The following is a 22,846-nucleotide window of genomic DNA, read 5'->3' as shown; positions in this document are numbered from 1 at the left end:
TCCTACACTGCTATGCGTTTTCCAATTAGTCACAATATGAACAACATAGCTGCTGCCCCAGGCCTCTCCAATTCACCGCGGTTAGATACGCTGTCCCGTCACTCCCTGGCCTATAAACCCTGCAGGCCATGGCTCCTCAGAGAGTAGTCCAGAAGACAGGAAACAGCTTGAGAGGAGTCCAGCAGTCAAGGCTGTGGGAGGGCAGAGGATAGTGTGGGAAATAAGAGGATTTCCTCATATGGTGCTTGGACTTTTATTAAAAGTGCGCAATCCATGTCTGCGTGTCCAACATATGAATAGGTGGTTAATGAATGTCTGATAACCCGCCATGATGGCCTGTGGGATCTGTGATTGAAACATCTGACAGAAAGGATCAGTAGTTTAATCTCTTCTGTAGTCAGATCAGTTTAACCCCTTCAGGGTCTGAAAAGCTAAATGTTTTTTTTTACATGATCAATGATCTTGTAATCATTTCTAATCTTATCAAAGTCTGCACCATGCTATCTGCATGGCCCTCTATATACGCAATGTACTGACAAACCGTCTTCCGTTTAGACTATACACATCCTCAAGCATGATGTTTGTCCTATAGGCTACACGCTCATTAGGCTTCATCACAGGCTTTGAGTGAATAATTAAATGAATTATTCAGAGGCTTTGCTCTTGAGGGGGCTCTCTGCTTACTGTGTCTTTAAAGTCGTGCAGAGGGGAGCTCCACTAAAGAAAGGAGGGGGCTGCTGTGCACCAGTCGGAGGTGTCAGCCTGTCGCAGCGGCTTGGGGCTGACATTAAGAAGAGCGCGTCCATGCTTCAGCGGGGAGATCCGTCGCAATTTTCGAAGGTGCTGATACTCCGACTGAACTGGCTCCAGGCAGGTACTCATCAGACCGAGGATACATGGATGGACAGAGACATAGTGCAATCGGAATTAACTTGTCAGCCGGTGCGAGGAATCTCTGGATGCAATGGGGAATACGACACCCAAACCTTTAATAGGTGAGACTTGTTATCATTGTGTCATTCACGAGGCTTGCAATGCGCTCACACGAAGCGGCGTCTGCGCGAAAAACCGCTTGGTAGCCAGAGACACACATGGCTGGTCCGGACGCGCTTCCCATCACGGAGAGTTGTGCTCGATTCCCTGGGAGCGTGTCCAAAACAAGCGCTCTCTGAAAATGCACTTTTTTTTACTCAGTATAGAATTGTAGGGATATGCATGATAATGAATATAGCTGGTAGGCACATTTAGGGCGACAATTATGATCATCATCGCCTATGTTTCAGTAAAGCTCCTTTGTTGCTATTGTCAGAGATCCATCATCATCAACACATTAGTTTGGTTTTTGAGAATTGATATTGAGTATTGTTTTAGCAGTAAAATGCTACTCCTAAATGCATCCCTGATGGTAATTACCATTTTTTAAATTACTTGAAAAGACCGCAGCCTGTGCATTCAGTTCCTGCTGTTTGCACAATCAGATTGTTTCTGTTACAGCATGTAAATATATATTTCATATAATATATGTTATACAATATATATTATGATTTATTATCGTGTCGCCTGTTTTTTTCTGTACAACATTGTGTCATACATGGAGCAGGCTAATTAATTAATCCCAATGGGAAATTGCAGCATTACAGCAGCCAAGTCACACATGAATCACATGAGAACCATGGAATCTTAACTAGAAACTGATCAAACACTACGATACAATTCTTTAATACATATAATGTTCTGCAGTTTTCCTGAGTAATTATTCCTGCATGTGAAGTGATCATCAGCAAAACGTTTTTGCATAAAGCTGTGATTATGAGCTCTCAGAATATCACGTTGTCATGACACCTACAGCACATCACTTGACAATCAGTTCCCCGTCTCACTTTGATTTAATGTCTGTCACACTCCCACGCCCCCCCCCCCCCCCAACAGACCAACTCGGTGGCTGGATGATGTGGTTGCTGCCACCAGAGCCAGCTGACGTAGGGTTTGGACTGAGAACAGTTAGTCACAGAGGAGCAGGCGCAGCGTGGGTCCTTGCTTGCACTGTATGGTTTCGATTAACATGGAATTAATAGAATATCTGCGTTTACTGGGTCTGTTAGAGATGTGCACAATACATCAGACAGTGGGTTTTCATAGGTTCATCTCAAACAGCATATCATTTTTGCAGGCGTATGTGTGATGAAGAAGTCTTCAGCTGTGAAAAGAGTATCAAGTGATGTCACCGAGGCGTTTTTTCCCCCCCAAGAAATTCATGTTTTACGATTTCTAGAAGCAAAACAGACCCTAAAATCCATAGAGGCTCATGTCTTGCTCAATGAATGAGTTTACATACAGCCTAGAGATATGAGAGAATAAATAGACTCATCATCAAAGATAAAGTCTGACGGATGCACATAATCAGTTTCACATTTCAAAAAGCCTTCCTTGGCACGGCATGTGCCTTGTGCAGTCTTATGATTGCATTTATTTGCGCTTTTTCTTTCTTCAGGAGAGACCATTCCCATAATGCACAATTGAAAATCAAATGGTAGCAGAATACGCTGGTTGTAAGACTTGAGACTGAGCTTTGCATGATGACCACAATTCTGATCCTGAACAGGTCTCTGTGTGGTCCCACTGTAATTTCAGTCACTTTCCAGTCCTAACTTCAAAGGTGTGTTTCTGACTGTCTCCTATCTCTTGCTGTTCTTCTGATTTTGGTGGTCCATCATGCAAGCATCACATTGCTGTTGGCAGGAGGTCTGAGTAGTCATCTACCTCTGGCATCAACTTAGCTCAAGCCCAAGGTCATGCATTACCTTTACATTCAAGTCACAGAGCTAAGCGACTGATTTTCCGAAAAAATAATCATCCAGAAAGTTGTTTCATAACGCTTACAGCTTTTCTGACAGTACCTCCAGAATCATCAAAGTCTCTTCCAACCATCTGGTCTGAGCTGCAATAAAAAAAGTATTAACCTTAAACTATATTTCCTCTCCAGGAAGCTGGAAATTACCTGTACCCTCTCTCTTTTTGTGCCACAACAGATTTTTTTTTGGTTGGAAGACTTATTTTGCTTTAATCAATTAAAAAATTATTTAAAATGCTCTGTAAAGTTTTTTTTGTAAACAAACTAAACGTTTACATTCGGTGTCATCGTGTGTAATCTTGCATTTCTTTCCCCATACAACATAAGCATATTTTGCAAGCCAATCATCCATGTTTAGTTGCCAGCTGTCTTCTTCTTCCCTGCCTTTATTGACACATTGCTGCATTTACCACATTACCACCGCCATGGTGTTAAACCATTGGCAGGGCTGCGCGTTGCATATGCGTGTGTGTGTGTGCACCAGGCAAACAAAATGGGGACTCACTTCATTTAAAAAACAGTTCCACGGCGCTGCTAGAGGTCAAAACCTCTGCAAGTTTGTTTTACATTGTACAAACAAGCAAAGACAAACAAGATATTTTTGGCTAAAATCTTTTTACGCTGTGCCTTTTTTTTTTTAAACCAGAAAGTAAAAAGAGCTTTTTCACAGCAGAAGTAGTTGGGCTACTCCTCAGTACATGACCTGGTGGGCTATGCCTTTCATCTAATAATGGAAAACAAGTGCCTATAACTGTCTTCACTGTAGATCCTTTAACTGCTGAGTCCCAGTGCGTCCCTCTGTCAGCGAGGCAGTTGAGCCTGAAGCCTGTCGGCTGATCCTCAACTTGTTTTTCTCCATCATCTTTACCTAAAGTATCAGTATTCTACTCCCCCTAAAGGCAAATTCCAAGAAGTAGAAAGGAGAGGGGCACCCACACATCATTTGAGATGTTACAGATGTTCTTCCTGCTGCTTCATAGTTTAGAATATAATCAGTGATAATGTCTAATTTAGGAAATGTACTGTGGAACATTTCACTGAGTTATTGTCTTTACACCAGATCACAGTGAATTTTAAAGAGAAATGTAATCACTCTGTGGCCCTGGAGGCGAGTAGAAACAACGCCTCCCTTTGAATATTACTTTTTACCATAAACACCCATCTCCAACTCTCATTTGATTTAATACAAAACCCAAACAGTCTTTTTTAAGCAAATGTCCACTTCGTCTCGTTTGATTTATGATCCTTGTTAATTTGTTTTGTGATGCTTCGTGAGCAATTCTTCTCCCTCGAGGTACATTGACTCTCGTGAAGATCAGATCGAAGATTAAGCCTTTCATTTGGGAGTTTCTTCACTGACTCACCGTGTGATTCATTCTACTTCTGAAGATAACTGGAGGAATGAAAGGGGCTATTCAGGTTTGTTTATGCTGTAGGGTGTGTGTATCCCATAAATAAGAGGAGGGCTTATCACATCTGCTGTCGACTTTCTGTTGATTTTCGTTGTTATATTTTCTCTCTACTGATGCTATTAATAATAGCACGGCTCAAATATATGAGGATTTTACATAAGCCAAATATCCCTTTTATGTTTCCCACTGATGTATGCTCATGGGGTTTGTCTAAATTTACCGTGTGTTATTTCTGTAGTATAAATGTCCCATATGGATGTGGTAAGAAGACTGATTTGGGACAGTTGTAAATGTGGGTTACATACTGAAAGAGACTATTTAATGTACTTGTTGAGAGAAGCAGAGAGGCTTTATGGTGTCAGCGCTGGAAAGGAAGTGCGTGAGACTGTGGGCTCTTTTACATAACTGGCCTCTGCCCTCTAAAATAACTGCCATGGACCACTTGCAAACAAGTTATTTTGCGCTGATTTGTCCATCTCTTTTTCCAGCTGCTGTTGTCACTAGCATTCCTGTTTTGACCTTGTCTGAGTCGCACAAAAGCAGACCTGCTGTTCACATACCACGCTGCTGTCTAATTTGGTTGATCAGGTTGAATCATTGACGGCTTTCTTTTCTCTACACTGCACCCCTGATATGTTGGTGCCCACAGATGCAACTCTGCAACCCCGTCCGGTGGCCAGCAGGCAGTACTACAATCTTCCGAACAATGGGGCCGGAGTGGAGAGAAGAACGTCTGCTGCTCCGGTCAGCATCAACATGGAGTCACCTCGCTTTCACCCCCACGCCAAAGGCAAGAACATCAGGCTGGATGGGCAGCTTCGCCGTGCCACACGCAAGAACAGCTTCTGTAATGGCATCACTTTCAGCCACAGGCCTGTCCACCTCTATGAGAAGGTTCGTTTTCAACTCTGTGATACTCGCTCTTTTAAATGCTAAGCATGAGAAGAATAAAAGTTACATTTTGATTAACATTTATTCAGGTGCGTCTTCGCCTGAGTGGTGTGCACACTGGCTGGAGTGGAGCTCTACGCTTTGGTTTCACCAGTTTGGACCCCAGCGAATTGGTCGCTACAGACATCCCCAAGTACGCGTGTCCAGACCTGGTGACACGGCACGGCTACTGGGCCAAAGCTCTGCCTGAGAGACTGGCCTTGAGGGACAACGTGTTGTCATTCTGGGCTGATCGTCACGGAAGAGTTTTCTACAGCATCAACGAAGGAGAGCCCATCCTCTTCCACTGTGGGCTCAGCATCGGCTGTCCGCTCTGGGCCATCATAGATATCTATGGCATCACTCAGGAGGTCACACTGCTTGGTAAGCACTTTGTTATGGTGTTTACTTGCTCTGCGAAATGACTCCGATAAAATGCTTGTTGTTTTTGTCATGACTGCAGCCGAGAGAGGCGAGCGGAAGCTGACTCATTTTCAAAAGAAAAGTGAGAGGAACACATTTCACAACTGACTGGTCATGAATCTGTACACAATCCATCATTACAATTCATATAAATCTAACATATATATATATTTTACTGTAAACAGAGTCAGCTAAAAAGCCGTGTATTTTGACCATGGCTTTAAAAAACCCAAAACCTCAGGAACCTATTTTTATAGTGTCAACAGATTCACGGCTAATTTAAGCAGCTTTGACATGAAGCTCTGCGGCAGTAGAGGCCGATGATATAGTGGGAGTAAGTAGTAAGGCCTGGGGTGGCTCAATGATATGCTATCTGTGACTAAACTTGTTTGTCTGGAAAACCAGAACCATAAACAGGATGTGAACGACGGACCTCAATCCACCCTGAACATCAAACTCCTAACCGCTCGCCACTCTCTTACTATCACTTTCCCTTCGCTTTGTCACTTTCTTCCTTCACTTCCATCACCCTCTCCCCTGTGGTTCCCTCTCGTACTCACTGGGTGTGTTTATCTTCAGTCTGACAAGAGCTATGGCCATGTTTGGTCAAGGCGGCAGATCCCAGGAGCTTTGGAGGGGCCAGTGCACTCAACTGCTCCAGCATCACTAGAAATAGTAATAAAGGAATGCATCATAAGTCAAACGGGGACTACTAGCGCCAGACGTCTTTATATCAGCCCCTCAGCTGTACTATGAGCTCTGTGCATAAAGCGTGGAAGTCTAGAGAGCTCATGTTAAGGAAGAAAGGGAAGTATTTGATGGTTACTGTCAAATAAACTGCAGGCCAACACAGCTTACTAAAAACTACTTCACATCACAGTTTTCTCATGTTTTATAGATTATTAATCAATTGGGAAAAGAGCAGGAGTAAATTATTCATTAGTTGCAGTCCTGTGATATGCCTATAAAAACAAAAGCACTCATAGAGCAAAAGCAGACATCAAAGAGGCTGCGGTAGCATCTCAGCATCCAGCTTTTCCTCAGGCATCATAAAAGAAAAAAAGCACTTTAAGTGTCCTGAGCTTACATGGGACAGATCATATAACACTATGTCACAAACTTGTTTGTTCATATTCTCCACCACAGAAAGCACGTTTGCTGAGAGTGTGGGATCCAGCTGCCTGAGTGCGGCCCGCCTGAGTGCCTATCTGCCCCAGAGCAGCCACGACTCAGCCAATTACAGCAACAATCAACTGGAGAACAACCAGGCTGCTGCTGCCAAGATGGCCAACCTCCAGATCAATAACTACACACAGCTCACCCCCTGCTGCTCCTCCACCTCTTCCTCCTCCACACTGTCCTCATCTGCCTCCACTGGATTCAGCACCCCGAGGGTGGTCCGGGGTCTTCCTTGTCCGCTTGACAATGACTTGCACTTTCACCCCGTCCGCGGCTCTGACGTAATACTCTCTGCAGACCGCTCGGCCGCCTGCATCCACTTTCTGGACAGCAGTCGGACTCTGGTATTCAGTGACCGGCCGCTGCATGTAGGTGAGACTTTGTACGTGGAAGTCGGCCACCTGGGCCTACCCTACTTTGGGGCGCTGTTGTTTGGTTTAACATCCTGTGACCCGTCTAGTCTACATGCCGGGGACTTACCGGCAGACCCTGAAGTTCTCCTGGACCGTAAAGAGTATTGGGTAGTGCATCGGGGCTTCCCCATGCCTTGCTCTGGAGACGTGCTCAGCTTCAGTCTGCTGCCCAGCGGAGAGGTGCACCACGGGGTGAACGGAGTGGGACGTGGCAGGCTGCTCTGTGTGGACTCCTCTCAGGTCCTGTGGGCCTTTTTCAGCCTGCATGGGGCTGTCAACAGACTCAGGATACTAGGTAAGCTGAGTGCATTTACAGCAACACAGAGAGTGGATATCATGAATCTAAACCATAAATATTCCTATTTGGTTTGGTTTGGTCAAACCCCTCTGTGAAAAGCTTTAGAATATAAATAGGAATGAAACTGGAATGTTTGGTGTACTGAAGTGAAGGTTTCAGGCTCAGAGTCTGAGAAAAAATGCCCTTTAAAGATATGTTTTGTAAAATTCCATATTTTGAAGACACTGCAGGTGGATACGGTAAAAAAAATCAATATATATCAGCATGAAACTTCCCCAGTTGATTACCTACATTAACACATGTTTTCGTGTTACACGTTTTTAGAAATTCTATGTTTAAATATGCAAATAACGCTTTAACTTAAGCTAGAAATCTACATTCACAAATAGACAAAGTAGTGAAATAAACAGCTAAATGTTTTCTTTCCACCAGTCTGAAAGAAGACATGTTATGGAAGCAAAATAGCCCAAAATCTCAAAATTGAACAGTGCATGAAAAATAAATTTGATAAAAACGATTAAAAACCCCAAAAGGACATCAATCATCATCAGTCTATTTTTGAGTCTAGGGAGCCCCTAGAGGTATTTTCTCCCAGACTAAAGGAATGCATGTGAGTAGCGTGTGCCTGTTCAGTTTCGAGCTGTGACCTATCGGTCTTAAAGTCCCACTACTCCCACATAAACTCCCATCAGCTCAATATTATCATCAAACGGAAACTAAAAGAAAATCACTCTATGAAACTTGGAAACACAAATATGCATATCTAATCAGACTGGTAAGGGTCGGTCTGTGTAAAGCCTTACAGTTTAGTGTTACACTCAAACAGGTCAAGGTCTCTGCATTGGAATGATATCGACGACAGTTAAATATACACTTTATCTGAAAGGCACCTTTAAAGGCTTTACATGAATGTAATTATCTGGGTTTTGTTTATGTTTGTGACACAGGAACTCTGCAGTGCAGTCCTCCCTCCACATCTCGCAGCACTTCTCAGAGCAGCAGTCCAGACGACAGTGACTCAGACCTGGCGTTCAGTGTCAATAGATCCTCCTCTGCCTCTGAATCCTCTCTGGGTAGGTTCCCTCATGTTGACAGCAGGCCTTCGGTGTATGTAGAAACCCCACCAGGTCACAGCAGGAAGGCGGTTATGGTATAGAGGGAAAGACATTTTGTTTCACTTTTGAAATGGCAGATCTCCGTTCTTATATGATATACCTCGATGATTGGGTACATATTAGAGCTGCAACGTTTATTTGAGTAATCAATTGGTCAACTGCCAACATTTTTATTTTCATCATCAATCAAGTCATCTTTAAAGTAAAACATCCAAACATTCTCTTTTTCAAACCTCTGAAATGTGAACATTTGCTGCTTTTCCTTGCGGTAACATTATATTGAATTGAATGCTTTTGGGCCGTGGGATGCACATGGATGACGTCAACTTTGACTCTCGGAAATTGTGGTGGGCATTTTCATCTGTTTTCTGATGTTACATATATTAATCAGGAACATAATCAGCAGATTAATTGATTATGAAAATATCCGTTTGTTGCAGCCATGATGCTTTTTAAAAGTTTGAATAATTTATCAAAGATTAGATCCTGACATGGAAATTAGGATTTGTCATGGCTAATAAAAAAATGAAAACAAAAAACACGCTCAAAAACACAGAGAGAATACAGAATATATAAAAGCAACACCATTGAAGATCTGAACCTGGCATACTCTTCCCACAACAACGAAAAGAACAGAATAGTTACCTGTGTACATGCGTCCACGTCTGCTCCATTTCCAACACGAGTGTTTTCTTTCTTCTCATCTAGTGACTGCTCCCAGCTCCCCTCTCAGTCCCCTCGTCTCTCCCACTCTCACCGCCTCAGAACTGCCCTCTGCTGGTAAAAACGGAGAATGCTCCATTTGCTTCGACCAGGACGTGGACACGGTCATCTACACCTGTGGACACATGTGTCTGTGCAATGACTGCGGGCTTAAGCTGAAGAGACAGATCAATGCGTGCTGTCCGATATGCAGGAGGCCTATCAAAGATGTAATCAAAACGTATCGGCCGTGAACGTCCAGATGTTTTAAACAAACAGGTGAGGTGACTTTCCCTGCTGGATGCCACCTGCGTCCCCTTCTCAGGCTTGGTTGGACACGGATCTTGGTCCCGATCGGAGATTAGCCACACCAGAACATTATTGTGCCTATATTTCCATTGAATCATTTCTGGAGATGCTCTTCATATGCAGAGCTATGATGGAGCTCATCTTATTACATGGACTGATGCATGAGCTCCTTTGTTTTGTCTGAAAAAGAAGAGCTGTCTCATGTGCTCCTGTTTTGTATTTTCAAAGTGATGTCTCTTACGTCACATGTATTTGCTGAATATCCTGCTGTCAATATTTTGTCCTTAACCGATATTGTCCTAAATGTATGTGTGCTTCAGCAGAATATGTGGACCGTAGTGACTTCTAGTGCCTTAGATCTTTGTCACATAGTGTGTCCAAGTAATCATGCTAACAATCCTAGCCATATTTTCAATGTACAGTAATGAAAGCTTGTGGCGAAAAAGACACGCAGATACAGAATTCATGCAATAAAAGGTGTAATGGTAAGTGGAAAGACGTAAGTGTATGGTAAATGTGTTCAGTGGCTTGCTTTAAGAAAAGTAGGTTTGAAAAGTATCTGGATTTGCACTTTGAGAGATTAATAAACGTGGACTAAGTATGATTAAAATGTGTGTAGTTTAATTAATAAGACTTCATTTAATACCATTCCAAGGACCAGTGAGTAGGAGTTAGTGACATCTAGTGGTGAGGTTGAAGATAGCAACAAACTTACTACCCCTGCGATCACCTCTCCTTTTCTAAGAGTGTCGGAGAACTGCGATGGCCCTCAGGTAATGTAACAATGTGAAAGACTCATCTAGAGCCAGTTTGGTTTGTCCATTCTAGGCTACTGTAGAAACACGGCCATGCAACATGATGGACTGCAGGAAGAGAACTGGCTCCCTATGAAGGTATGAAGATCTCATTCTAAGATAACAAAAACACAATGAGTCTTAGTTTCAGGTGATTATACTCTAATGAAAACATAGTTATGAATATTATATTCCATTTCTGCCAATCAATCTCCCTAAATCCTACAAACTGCCTTTAAAGAAACATGTTTTCTCCATCAGGATCATGATGATCATGATGGGTAATGAAGCTTACAGTGTGTACTGTAAATTCAAGGTTATCACATATAAACATATGACATATTAATAGAATATCTTTCACAATAATCTTTGCTAAATCAAGGGCTGTATTTTCTTGTAATCTGATGACGATCATGTGATGCGATCAAACGTTGAGTGACCATGACTGACCTTGAGTGTTTCCAGGGTCAAGTTGAATTTAAAACTCAACTTTTAATGATGAGAAGTCATAAAAAAATGAAATGTGTAAATCTTTAATTCCACGACCACTGGGGGGGATCTGGTGATGGAGATCATCTGATATGATAGAAAGCTCATGTGGAAATGAAAACCCTGTGGAAGGTGAGTGCACGTCGGACCTAATCAGGTGACTAGATTTGGCCTCAATGGGATTCTAAAGTTCCTCATGTATTTGCTGTGTAAACAGGCTGTTTGCTTCCACTTGTTAGCTGTACGTCATTGGGAACTAAATCTAACTGTTAGCTTATTGCTTCTAACAAAAAATAATAAATACAGCAAAGTTGTGAAAGACAGCCCATACCATTCCAGAGCCGTTGTAGCATGATGCTAGTGCCTGGAAGTTTCAATATTTTTGGTGAATCAATACAAGCTGAGTCAGCAATGCTGAACCTCTGCAAAGTTTTGCTGTGCACCTAAATAAGTGATGCGGACCATTTTGGCCCATTATTAGCAGGCACACTATTGTGTTGGTTGTGAGGCATAACTAAGGTAATTTATTGGCAGTTTATAATTATTACCTCCTCAATTACAATTAGCGGCTCATAGTGAAAAGACTTATGGGGTGTTTTCTTTCTTACAGTCATGGATATCGTGTGGAAGTAAAGCAATTTGCTTCATTATCCTTCCAAAATATTAAGCATCCGGCAACATAAAGCATAACGAAATCAAGAAGCGCTCTTAAAAAGAACAAACATTCCTATTTTTTCCAGCTGCAGTTTGCATCTGTCGAGGTTTTTTCATGATCGCACATGGTGTTCACTGACATCCCGGGATGAGGACATCTTTGCCTGCGGTGAAATCCACAAAGTGAGCCCATGCTTTTCAGAAACAGAACTACCAACATGGCCCCAGTGTTTTGACAGTTCGGGCGCCTCTGTTGTAATCGTTGAGTGTGTTTATGTCGGCACTTCCCGGAGACCTGTCACTTTCTGCTGAGTTATGCAAAATCTATCCCCTGGGCTTAAAGTAAAGTTGTTTTTCCTCACGCAAATTGACTCGTGTCACAATCTACTGTATCACACAGCCACAGTGCTTGTGTGACCCTGTTAGTTTCTTCTTCTACCTGGTGAACTAAATGCTTTCCAGCAATTTGCAAGTAACTGTTCTTTGGGTTTTGGACTGAGCCTTGTTCCATGGTTTGGGATTCAGCCTTCTTTGTGGCTCAATCTCATTCTCCATACTTTCAGACTCACAGACTTCGAGGCGCGCTGCCGTAAAGTCCGTGAGGGTTTAGTTCTGTCCCACTGCCAAATCATCTAATGTTTGAGGGCTCTCTCGAAGACATTTTGAGCCTTTTATGAACCCTTTCTGTAAGTCAGCATGAGATGCAGACTTTGCCCAAGGAAATGACCCACAAATCATTGCAATGTGACGTTAAACACAGTGGAAGCATAAAGGTAAACAAAGAGGAATTGAGCTTGCATCCACACTATTAATTTCAGTTTTTGTAAATATCATCCACACTGAAACCACAAAAAGGCAGCAAAACAGTGAGATCTCGTCTTCTTCTTCCTCTTTTCTCCAGCAAATAACAAGGCTGTACACAGCGGTCAGGAGATAGTCATATTACAGTCATGTTACTCTGCTCAGTCTCAGCAGGTCAAACCTCCACTGTGTACCCTCCCTGTGTGTGTCTTCACATGATGGTTGTCAGATCACACTCAAGCCAAATTTGGAAATGCATCTTTTTCTCTCCATTATAGTTTTCTGTCCGCACTATATCAACATTTTCCACACAATAACTTTTCAAAAATAGTCGGATGAATTCAAACACACATAATTATATTCTGTACACAAACCAGTCAGCTTATTTGTGGTAATTTGATTAAACATAACTATTTGGCAAAATGCACCATGTGAGCACAAAACAAAATAAAGAAAGTGATAGAATCCGATTTTGACTCGGGGTTGCACCAGGCCACACGATTGCGTAATGATGCAGAACCAAGTCAATATTGTACTTTAACTGTGTAAATTCCCCAACAGCTAACACACACTGAACCTGCGGTTTTGGGTTCCCCGGGTCAGTTGCCCACTTTGGTTTATTATTGCATAAATGCGCGAAATGTAGAGCTTTATATAACATTAGTGATGCAGAATTCATCAAATGAATCAATTGTAAATTGTAAATTATTAACCTTATGTTTTTGTCTGCAGACGTCTCTATTGGACACTTGAAGGCGCCATTTCCATGCACATGGAAGGAGAGGCTCTGCGTTTTAATGAAGATCAGTAAGACCATTGACAAGTTGTGAACCCCACAATTAATAAGCTGCGGTATCCTTAGTACGACTCTCCACAACCCCACATTTAGTCGGATCTCAGTGTTGTTATTTGATGAGACGGGTACAGAGAAGAGGGTCGGGACACAAAGATTGCAGACTATAGTTGTAGTTTGGAAACAGCTAGCTCACTGGCTGCTTTTTAACAAGCGCCTCAAGGCTGCCTGCAGACAGAATTGCACACAGATATTGTCTTTATCAATGCGCCAAAAAAAAAAAACACAACACGGGACTCTCTGTCGCTCTGTAAATGAGCCTCGCACTCCGAGCATTGCCATTACTCACAGGAGAGCGCTCACATGCCTTCTGGACGAGCCTTCGCGGGCAGAACGCCGCCGCGCGCAGGAAGAGCCTTGGTGACTCAAAGGGACCACACTGAGGACGGCAGTGAAACACGAGCTCCTGGCATCTTTTATCACCTTTGAAATTAACTTCTGAGATTCCCATGCATGCAGTCTACAGAGTTCGCGTCTTCCTCCCACTATACTCCACAGGCGGAGCAGGAGTATCACAAAGTTCAAGACTCCCTCCAGTAAAGTCCTCTTGACTTTTTGTGTATGTAGATGTATTTCATTTGTTTCCAGCTGTAGGCTACATCGGAGCATTCCCACCATGGCCGCTGCACCCTGAGGGGACGATGGATTTGGATCTGGATTTTGGAGAGGTGGTGGATGAGAACGGGTCGAACCGTTTGTCCCGGAATGAGAGCGACCGCGCGATGAGCGCTTCTTCCACCGGGGTGTCCACTGCACTGGCCAGCGTGCTGATCTTCACCATCGTAGTAGACATCCTGGGCAATGTCCTGGTCATCCTGTCCGTGTACAGGAACAAAAAGCTCAGGAATGCAGGTGAGAGATGAAGAAACGACTGATTTTGATTTTGGAATAGAGCCAAAGATATATGCTGATGGAATCAGCAGCTTTAATTGTGAAATGTGTCAACATCAGGGACTGGCAGACGAACAAAATACATTTAATTTCATCAAATTTAATGTGAAAGAATGTGTTTTGTTATTTTCGAAAATCTGTTTATCAACAGAGTCTTTAATTTGCTCAAACGGAGGAAAAAAACCTCTGTCTCAATGACCTCCAGTATGTGGGATGCCTCGCTTTCCCTCTCTTCATTCATAACTATAATTATGTAATATAAATTGTAGCGTGTGGTCTCTGCTCTGTAGTTGACAATCATGCTGCTATCTGAAGTGAGCCTCCAGTCTCAGTGGGCAGGAGTTTCCACAGCTTTGCCTGTCTGCCTTCATAATTCTTCATAAATGATAACACCTTCTTCCCTCCATCTGGCTTCATCCATGGTTCTCCATCCCAAATAAATCACATTCCTCCTTATATCTGTGATACCTGTGGTGTCCCATGAGCAACCATGGTGAGAAATGCGGTTGTACTACAACGTCCTTTTGTGTAGGTTTTACGTTGAACACAACCTCGTATTTTGTTGAAGGAGATATTTATTATGGTCACTTATGCCATCTTTCTTTCTTGACAAATATGCCATCATCAATCAATTCCTGCCTTTACTTAGTTCCTGTCATTTCCAGTGTCTTGCATTCATTTGGAAATTTGTCTGTCAATTGATTCTTTAATTCCGTTTGCAGCCTGTCGGATAAATCTTCGGCTGAAGGAAGGAGAGTAGGGTCTGCCTTTCCTTGCAATGTGCTAAGTTACACAAAGTTAGAGGTCAATAGTCTTGTATCTATCAGGGTTTTATTTTCCTCATCAAAATCGACGAGCAAAATAACTCCCTGACCAAGAATACCAGTTCTTAAGAAACGCATAATACACTTGGATCTTTTTGGTTATTAGTGATTGAAAATATTCATATTTCAAATTAAATTCAAATTACAAATTTATTACATTAATATAGCAAATAGGCCTTGTAACTTTTCAAGGAAGAAATAACACATTTTTGAATTCACAAGCACCCTTGCTTAATTCAGTTCTCATATATTTTGCCGCTAAAGCCTTATTCGTTCACGAATTTAGCTGACTAAGCAGATGTTAGTATGTATTCTAAACACTGACTGAGTCAATTCAGTCAATTTGGAACTCTTCCCCAATTGTCACAGATGAACATTTCAATGGATTTATCTGGCAACGATACCGATTCCAGTACGCTATATGCACTTGTGCTCGTAACCGTAAAACTACTACTTCTGCACCCGATACCACTGCATGCAATGCTGTGGAGCCATACAGTAACTTTCTCAAGACGTTTCCACCGCATCAATCAGTTTAGCTGCGAGGTTTTGTCAGCCGTGTCTGCCTGTTGCAAGACAATATTGACGATGGTTCCTAAAAAAAAATGTCATTATCAGTCATATCTTAGGTCGCAAATTGTGTGTGTTGCTGACCATTTCTTCATCTAAAAAACAGATAACATCTTGATTGTCTTGATACTCTTGGCCTGTTGCTTGCTTTGCACATAGTGGCAAAGAAAATGATCAAAGAAAAAAGTCACAGGAAGGTCTCAGCAATAAACATACAAGCCACTCGGTTTATAACACAAGAAGCAGTCGTGAGACACATAATGCAGATTTGATTCTCTAGTCACAAGAATTAAAAGAAAGGACATTTCAATTAAATGTTCAAACCTCATGATTTTGTTTTTCCAAAAATAAATTGAACAGAACACTGAGATGTATCTTCAGAGGCTGAAAGCAGTTTGATGTTGTGCTGCTTTGCACATAAAGGTACGGGAGCTCAATCCCCATGTACCATTAAACCCATGCAGCGCTCTACAATTAAAAGTGAAGTCAAGAAAGCCTGCCGCTGAGCCAAAAGAATAAACCCAGTGATCACAACATAATGCTAATGAGCACATGCGAACCAGGCAGCGGGATTAGATCAGCAAGTGTTTGGAATAATGAGCTTTTAATTACAATTTCAAATACTTCTGTTATCAATCTCCTCTCTGTTCTTAACAAGTTATTTATAGGTTTGGCTCACTTTCTTTATGAATGTTTAAACAGACTATGAAAGGAAAGCATGGACACAGCTGTAGAAGATATGTTCACCATACAAATCTGTTTCTGTGATGGATGGCTGCTTTGTGAAGGGTTGACAGTGCAGTAGTACAATAACATATCTGGGACTCATGAGTGATATACTGAGGTATAATGTATGATTTACAGTAGGTAAAGGCTACACTCAGACGTATATGTTTGTGGAATCCTGTGTGTCAGGTAGACTGCTGAAAGCATCCCATCTCCTCTCTCCATTACACACCATTCAGACTGCTGGTTTGCTTCTACACACACTGCAGCAGGACCTTTCTACTCTGTTTCACTTCAGCACACTCGCCTGGCCTCCATATATCCCTCCACTTTATCCCTCCGCTATCCCCCCAAAAATGCACACGCATGTATGCACATTGTTTTAAGATGCTGCTACATCATCTGAGTGATGGATTTTGTCCTTGCTATCTTCATGTATTTGCGGAGAACTGGTACCATGTGTTCCATGTTCAAAGGTTTGCAGGTTCTTTCAAGTGTGCAAATGTAAAAGGATCTATCCAGTGAATCTTCAAAGGGTAGAGCATGGCATAGGACTGCCAATGGGGTGTTAACACTAGAGTTTCCCAATGGGGTTAAGCATACTAAAAATACACTCTGAAAATGTACTCATGAGAGAGAGAGAGAGAGAGAGAGAGAGAGAGGGGGACAGAGAAAGAAAACGATGATGGGGAGCAGATGGAGGTAATAACGAAAGAATGAGCTTGACTGTGTGTGTGCGTGCTTGTGTGTGTGTGTGTGTGTGTGTGCAGCTTGCACCTCCATCTCAGGAGTTGTGCGGTTTGTAAGGATTGGAGATTGAATTTTGTCAAATCATGTGCCGCATCCCCTCAGTCACTCTACAATCATGAATAAAACCTAAAAAAACGGTGTGTCCAGAGGGGGGTTCGTTCAGTCAGTGGAGTTAGTGAGTCAAACCAGAAGCCAGTTTAAATTGAAAGCACAGATCCAGGGGGAATATCACTTAGCACACTACATTAAACATGACATTTAGTTTTCTAATGTGGTCAGCATGGAGGCAGGATTTTATCAGATTGGGACTACTTGACTAAACCACACATAGATAAAATAGATTATGTTTAAATTACATCCAATCTCTCCTTTGAATTGGGGGCTGTTCTGTTTCGAATTTGCATAATTCACTATCATCCTCGTGTTTCCGGAATTGCGCCGAACAAGTGAAGCGCTGATAGACCAGATGCTGCTTGTGTCCTGATGGTCTGCTTTCTCTCAGGGCCTTATTTTCTCAGCCACGAGGGATCTGATTGGTAGACGGCCTTTGACGATGACAATGATGTTTTTGGCTCATAGCGGGCCGCATCACCAAAAGGCAGCTTGTGTCATTTTAATGTTAGACTTCTTCGAAAACATTCTCTGGCCCCTTGAAGACGAGTTCATGAAGTAGTCACTATTAATTCATCAGCGCTAATGCCCTTGCCGAAAGGTTATTGTTGCTTATTTATGATAAGACTGACTGAGTCCAGTGTAATCAAATTTTGGATTATGCACTTGTTGTAGGCCATGATACGCCTCACATTGCTGATGTTCAGCCGGATCCAAGTGATTCCATCCCTCCTACACATTGTTATGAATTCATCTGTCTTTCAAAGGTGTATAAATATATCCGGGTGAATCAAAGCGCAGTATATCACGTTTCCTGTATGAGCAGTGAGAGTAATGGGATACAGACGGTGGGTTTGACGTTGGAACTTAAGCCTTTGAGATACAGTTGTGCACACAGCCATGCAACTCACCAGATTGAACAATGACTCGCCTATCGTTTCGCCGTTTTGCTTTGATTATCTCTTGCACATACATCTTCATTAATTGTGCTCCCGCATCACGCCCTTTTTTATTACTACTTCTACTTTTATTATTGTTATTATTCAGAACTATTCAGCTAAAATAACGCAATGTGCCATAAATATGTTGTATACCGAGCCATTAATATGCAGCTCTATATGCCGGGTGGGAGGTTGTTTCCGTCTGATATATTTTGGTGTGTGCTGCATGCTTCTGGTGACATACATATCTTGTTCCATTCACGCTGAGCTGAAAAGTTCCCTGATGTATTGTTCTGATGTATTTTTCATATGCCACAAAATCTCGTATGTGCCAGACACTCACTCGGGGAATTCACAGGGTGGTCGCTCAACTCTCGGGAAGGAGACCCTTTCAAGCAAGACTCAGTTGACTTGATGCAACTTTTCACACGACTGTTGTGTGAGAGTGTACTGTAAGATCAGATGATTACAGAGCCAACGGTGTCAGAAACATTGCTGGATGCAAGTCAGCTGTCTCTGACGGCCTGTAAGCAATCAGCATTCAGGTTAAGCTCTATTAAACCCACACTCGTTGATAATAATAGCTCCCAAAGATGTCAGCAGGCGAGACCGTTGTTGTTCAGCTGTTTTACACTGAAACAATAATGGTTGTCAGTGCTGTGAGTTTGGGTGTGATAAGCATCGGGCCGGCCAAGTTGTTTTAATTAAACAGCGAGAGGCAGTGGTTCGGCCAATGTTTTAATAATAGATGCCAACAAAACAAAGACAGTCATCTGGCCGCTTCACAGCAATCCTCTCAGCGGTGTTTTAGCACTTACCTCATCCTCCTGATGATAACGGGGTGAGAGGGTTCAGCCAGAGAGAGCTATGAGGCTGTAGCAGGCCCTGTCCAGCCAGAGCACATGATAGCACTGAGCCGCATGATGTCAGCGAGGATTCAAACCTCTGCACAATGACAAATGCACACAGCGAGCAGTGTGAGCGTCACAAACACAATCTGACAGATTTGTCCACTGAGCTGACTCGAGGATAAAGAGAAAATGCTTTTATTTTTTTATCTCAGTGGGCCTGAGAGATGGCTCGTGCTGTTTTAGTAACTTGAAAATTGACGGTTTCTAAATACCTGTGCCAGATATAATAATATAATATAATAATATGTCATGAGACCAACATCTGACTTTCTTGTAAAAAATAAAACATATCAGAAAAGTCCCCCAGTCAGGAAGGTAGGAATATAATGACATAATTAGGATGTTGTATGTTGTTTGTTATTCTCTTTGTTACCACATTCAATGAATCAAGTTCAGTCAAGTAAATTCTAATTGGACATTCTGTAGCGGCGCTCTCCCCGGGGTGCAGGGATTGTAACAAGCTTCGAACGCTTGATGGCCAACACATGTTTTAAATCCACTTCCATCATATCTGCCAATCAACGCTGTTGTTTCAGCTGTTGTGGGAATGAGCAATAGTCTTCAGATTTCAACTTCAGAAGGTAGTTTATGGTATATCCGCCCTTGAATAATCTCAATGTCTGACAAAAATGTTGATAAAATGAGGCACGTTATATATAATGCTTTACAGATTATTTACAGAAAGCATGAATGTTTATATTCTTACCAGTGATGTAATGATGGACGAGAAACTGGCAGAGTTTGTCATGAGAAACAGCATTTATCAACTTTTTGGACTGGTTTATTTTGATCTGCTTGATGCTACTCACTATATGGAGATTGCATAAATAAATATGTATAAGTATATAAAATAGTTCCATCAGTAAAAAACTGGGTTAACTGTATTTAATGGCGGAAAAAGCTGGGTTTATTTGGGCAAAATCTCCACTTCATCACAAATCTTGAGTCACACACACAATAGTCCCTCTATTGCACAATGTCACCTCAAAATTTACGGGAAGCTGATGCGTCTTTTGCAAAACACTACTTCAATTGCATTGTGGCTCCACTGTACTGCATATTCTTGTTATCTATCATTTTATCTTACGCATTACAATTAGATTTATTGTTTTATCCCCAGCACCCCCACCCCCACCCACCCCCCACCCAGACCCACACCCAGAGCAGCTGCACTGTAACAACATCAGACGTCATTTTCTATGATTCATGTCTTCCAAGGACATCCAGTGTCACACAACCATCAGCGTTGGCCTCAGGAGAACGGGAACTTGTTTGGATGTAATCTGACGCTAAAATCATTCATGTCCTGGTTTTTATGTGCTCAACTTAACTTAACAGCCTGATTGATGCATTTTATTGGAATCGACCTGCCAAATAGAATTATTACAATTCATCCTGAGGGGGACATGAATGTCAGTGCAATTAATTATGGTCATCCACCCAAGATATAGTTAACTAAAAACCATAAACGTGAATCTCATGGTGGCGCTAAAGAAAAAGCTGATCACCAAACTCAGTGGGATTCAACCTCTGGGCACCGTGCATATCTGTACCAAATTAAGGCTATTTCAGTTTGGACCAAAGTGGTAGACTGACCGACCCGCAGACCACCATCGCCATCCACAGAAGTAGAATAAATAAAAATGCTGTTAGTTTTAAAAACATTTACTGTGAGAACAAATGTACCTGGATCCATATCCGTGCAGTGGAGAGGACATGGTAAATGCCTCATCAAAATGAGCCACCGAGGGCACAATGAAACTATGGTGGTAAACACAGTCGGACCTCCAGTAACCCACTTTATTCTAACCCGGCGCAGAAAGTGAAAAGGGACTGCTGTATGCTGAAATCATTCACCAGTTTGGGTCATGTTTTGTTCTGTTATCTAAACCTCTTCTGTTTCTCCAGGCAACATCTTCGTGGTGAGTTTGTCCGTAGCAGACCTGGTGGTGGCCTTGTACCCCTACCCTCTGGTCCTGACAGCAATCTTCCATGATGACTGGACCATAGGTGACCTGCACTGCCAGGCAAGCGGCTTCATCATGGGCCTGAGCGTCATCGGCTCCATCTTCAACATTACGGCCATCGCCATTAACCGGTACTGCTACATCTGCCACAGCCTCCACTACGACCGGTTGTACAGTCTGAGGAACACCTGCTGCTACGTGGGCCTCACCTGGCTCTTGACCGCACTCGCCACAGTGCCCAACTTCTTTGTTGGCTCGCTGCAGTACGACCCACGTATCTACTCCTGCACCTTCGCCCAGACGGTCAACTCATACTACACCATCTCAGTGGTGGTCATTCACTTTCTGATCCCGCTGCTGGTGGTGTCCTACTGCTACATGAGGATATGGGTGCTGGTGATTCAAGTGAAACATCGAGTTAAACCGGAGCAAAGGACCAAACCCAGTGATGTGAGGAACTTCCTGACTATGTTTATGGTGTTTGTGTTGTTTGCAGTGTGCTGGGCTCCACTGAACCTCATAGGTCTGGCAGTAGCTATAAACCCAGTGAAAGTTGCACCCAACATACCTGAGTGGCTCTTTGTCACGAGCTACTTCATGGCGTACTTCAACAGCTGCCTCAACGCCGTCATATATGGCCTGCTAAACCAAAACTTCCGCAAAGAATACAAGACAATTCTTCTTGCTCTTTGCATCCCACGTCTGCTCCTCGTGGAGACCTCCAGGTGTGCCACAGAGGGACTGAAGAGTAAGCCTACGCCAGCTTTTACAAACAATAATGTAGCAGAGAAAAATGTATAATCTTGAAGTTTTACTGGGAAACTTAGATTAAGTTTCTGCGGAGCCTCATTGTGGATTGTGTGCCATATTTCATCCAGTGCCTTTCATAAGATTTGTGTGATTTTCTAGTTGTAAAGATTTAATTTTCCTTTTCGAACATGACACACCATTCCCTCGTGTTAAGAGGAAAACAATTTATCACCACTACATTGTGCTCTCTTTGTGATCCTGCACTCTATTTAAAGTCAGACCACCTGTTTAACAAGCAAGAAATTGTCTGTATTTCAGTCACTTCACACCGGATAGCTTGTTATTTGTTATCTTAAATGCAGCATTAATGGTGGAAGATTCTAACGGTTGGTTGTTTTCCTTCAAAGTACCCCTGTATCTGACACACTGTAGCTTCTGTGAAAGCTAAGGTGAAGTTCGCATTCCGTATTTCATCCTGAGTGCGTATGAATATCTCAGGCTCCTCCTCACTGGGAATGTAGCCTGTATTAATTCACCACGATGCTGGTTCGCCCTCAGGCTTGTCTTCTGAGCCGTCATAAAAAAAATAGTGTGAAGAAATGTCTGAAACGGACTTTGTGTGTTAATGGGAGAATATGTGCCTTGTTGCCTGTAAAGTTTAATTCTCTCTCAGTTTCAGTCATTTTTTTCTGGTAAACAAAACTGTCTTTTAACTGCCTCAACTATTGCATGGATCAATTTATCGGACTAAAATGATCAAAGCCCCAGGCGTCCCCTTTCAGACCCTGAAAGATTTAGAGTATACATTTTGAAGAGGGGATGAACAGATGATAAGTACAGCTAGCCTCCTTGTTTATAAAATGGCTGGGGGACATGATGCGCATCAGGAGCCAGAGATGTAATTACGTGTTAGTGCAAGTGCGCCTGAGCACATGTCACCCTAGCTGAGATGAGCTCTGACAGCCTCCCAGCATAACTTCAACCCAGCAAACAAACTGTGAGCAGTTCACCTCACAGGGAGGCTCCAAGATGCCAATGTGACGCATTCTTGATATGATGCACTGCTGGAATATTGAAGCGATTGCACATTCACCATGTCTAATTCAAAGGATTCATAAATATGTTCAGCACAACATTTACTTTCATATCAGTTTTGTGATTTTTTTTTTCCATCCTGCTGTG

The 22,846-nt window shown here is 42.5% G+C and overlaps 2 protein-coding genes across 3 annotated transcripts; both read left to right on the top strand.

Annotated features, from left to right (window-relative positions):
• Positions 1-751: 751 nt before the first annotated feature.
• On the top strand, positions 752-10,242 carry neurl1b (neuralized E3 ubiquitin protein ligase 1B). Of its 2 annotated transcripts, XM_076103136.1 has the most exons (7): positions 753-995; positions 1,930-4,270; positions 4,913-5,157; positions 5,244-5,577; positions 6,763-7,503; positions 8,454-8,579; positions 9,330-10,242. In XM_076103136.1, exons 3-7 carry the CDS (start codon positions 5,020-5,022, stop codon positions 9,575-9,577), a joined length of 1,587 nt encoding a protein of 528 aa, XP_075959251.1. In that variant the 5' UTR covers positions 753-995; positions 1,930-4,270; positions 4,913-5,019; the 3' UTR covers positions 9,578-10,242. The 2 variants fall into 2 exon arrangements, with proteins under 2 accessions (XP_075959250.1, XP_075959251.1); XM_076103135.1 differs by lacking the exon at positions 1,930-4,270 and having other exon boundaries at positions 752-995.
• A 3,622-nt stretch (positions 10,243-13,864) lies between these two features.
• On the top strand, positions 13,865-21,715 carry mtnr1c (melatonin receptor 1C). The gene is made up of 2 exons (XM_076103138.1): positions 13,865-14,075; positions 20,856-21,715. The coding sequence occupies exons 1-2, from the start codon at positions 13,865-13,867 to the stop codon at positions 21,713-21,715; spliced, it is 1,071 nt and encodes a 356-aa protein (XP_075959253.1).
• Positions 21,716-22,846: the final 1,131 nt, after the last annotated feature.

The sequence above is a fragment of the Anarhichas minor genome, unplaced genomic scaffold (genome assembly GCF_050575085.1).
Source record: "Anarhichas minor isolate MPS153535 unplaced genomic scaffold, ASM5057508v1 ptg000028l, whole genome shotgun sequence".
Taxonomy (NCBI): Eukaryota; Metazoa; Chordata; class Actinopteri; order Perciformes; family Anarhichadidae; genus Anarhichas; species Anarhichas minor.
The sequence above is the reverse complement of the archived record's forward strand: the minus strand, read 5'-3'. Positions and strand labels throughout refer to the sequence as shown.

Excerpts from the sequence above, each read along its gene's own strand:
- neurl1b (XM_076103135.1), top strand. The coding sequence starts at position 965 with ATGGGGAATACGACACCCAAACCTTTAATAG. Across the intron at positions 996-4,912 it reads GACACCCAAACCTTTAATAG|ATGCAACTCTGCAACCCCGT; the intron begins GTGAGACTTGTT and ends TGGTGCCCACAG. Across the intron at positions 5,578-6,762 it reads TCAGGAGGTCACACTGCTTG|AAAGCACGTTTGCTGAGAGT; the intron begins GTAAGCACTTTG and ends TCTCCACCACAG.
- mtnr1c (XM_076103138.1), top strand. The coding sequence starts at position 13,865 with ATGGATTTGGATCTGGATTTTGGAGAGGTGGTGGATGAGAACGGGTCG. Across the intron at positions 14,076-20,855 it reads CAAAAAGCTCAGGAATGCAG|GCAACATCTTCGTGGTGAGT; the intron begins GTGAGAGATGAA and ends CTGTTTCTCCAG.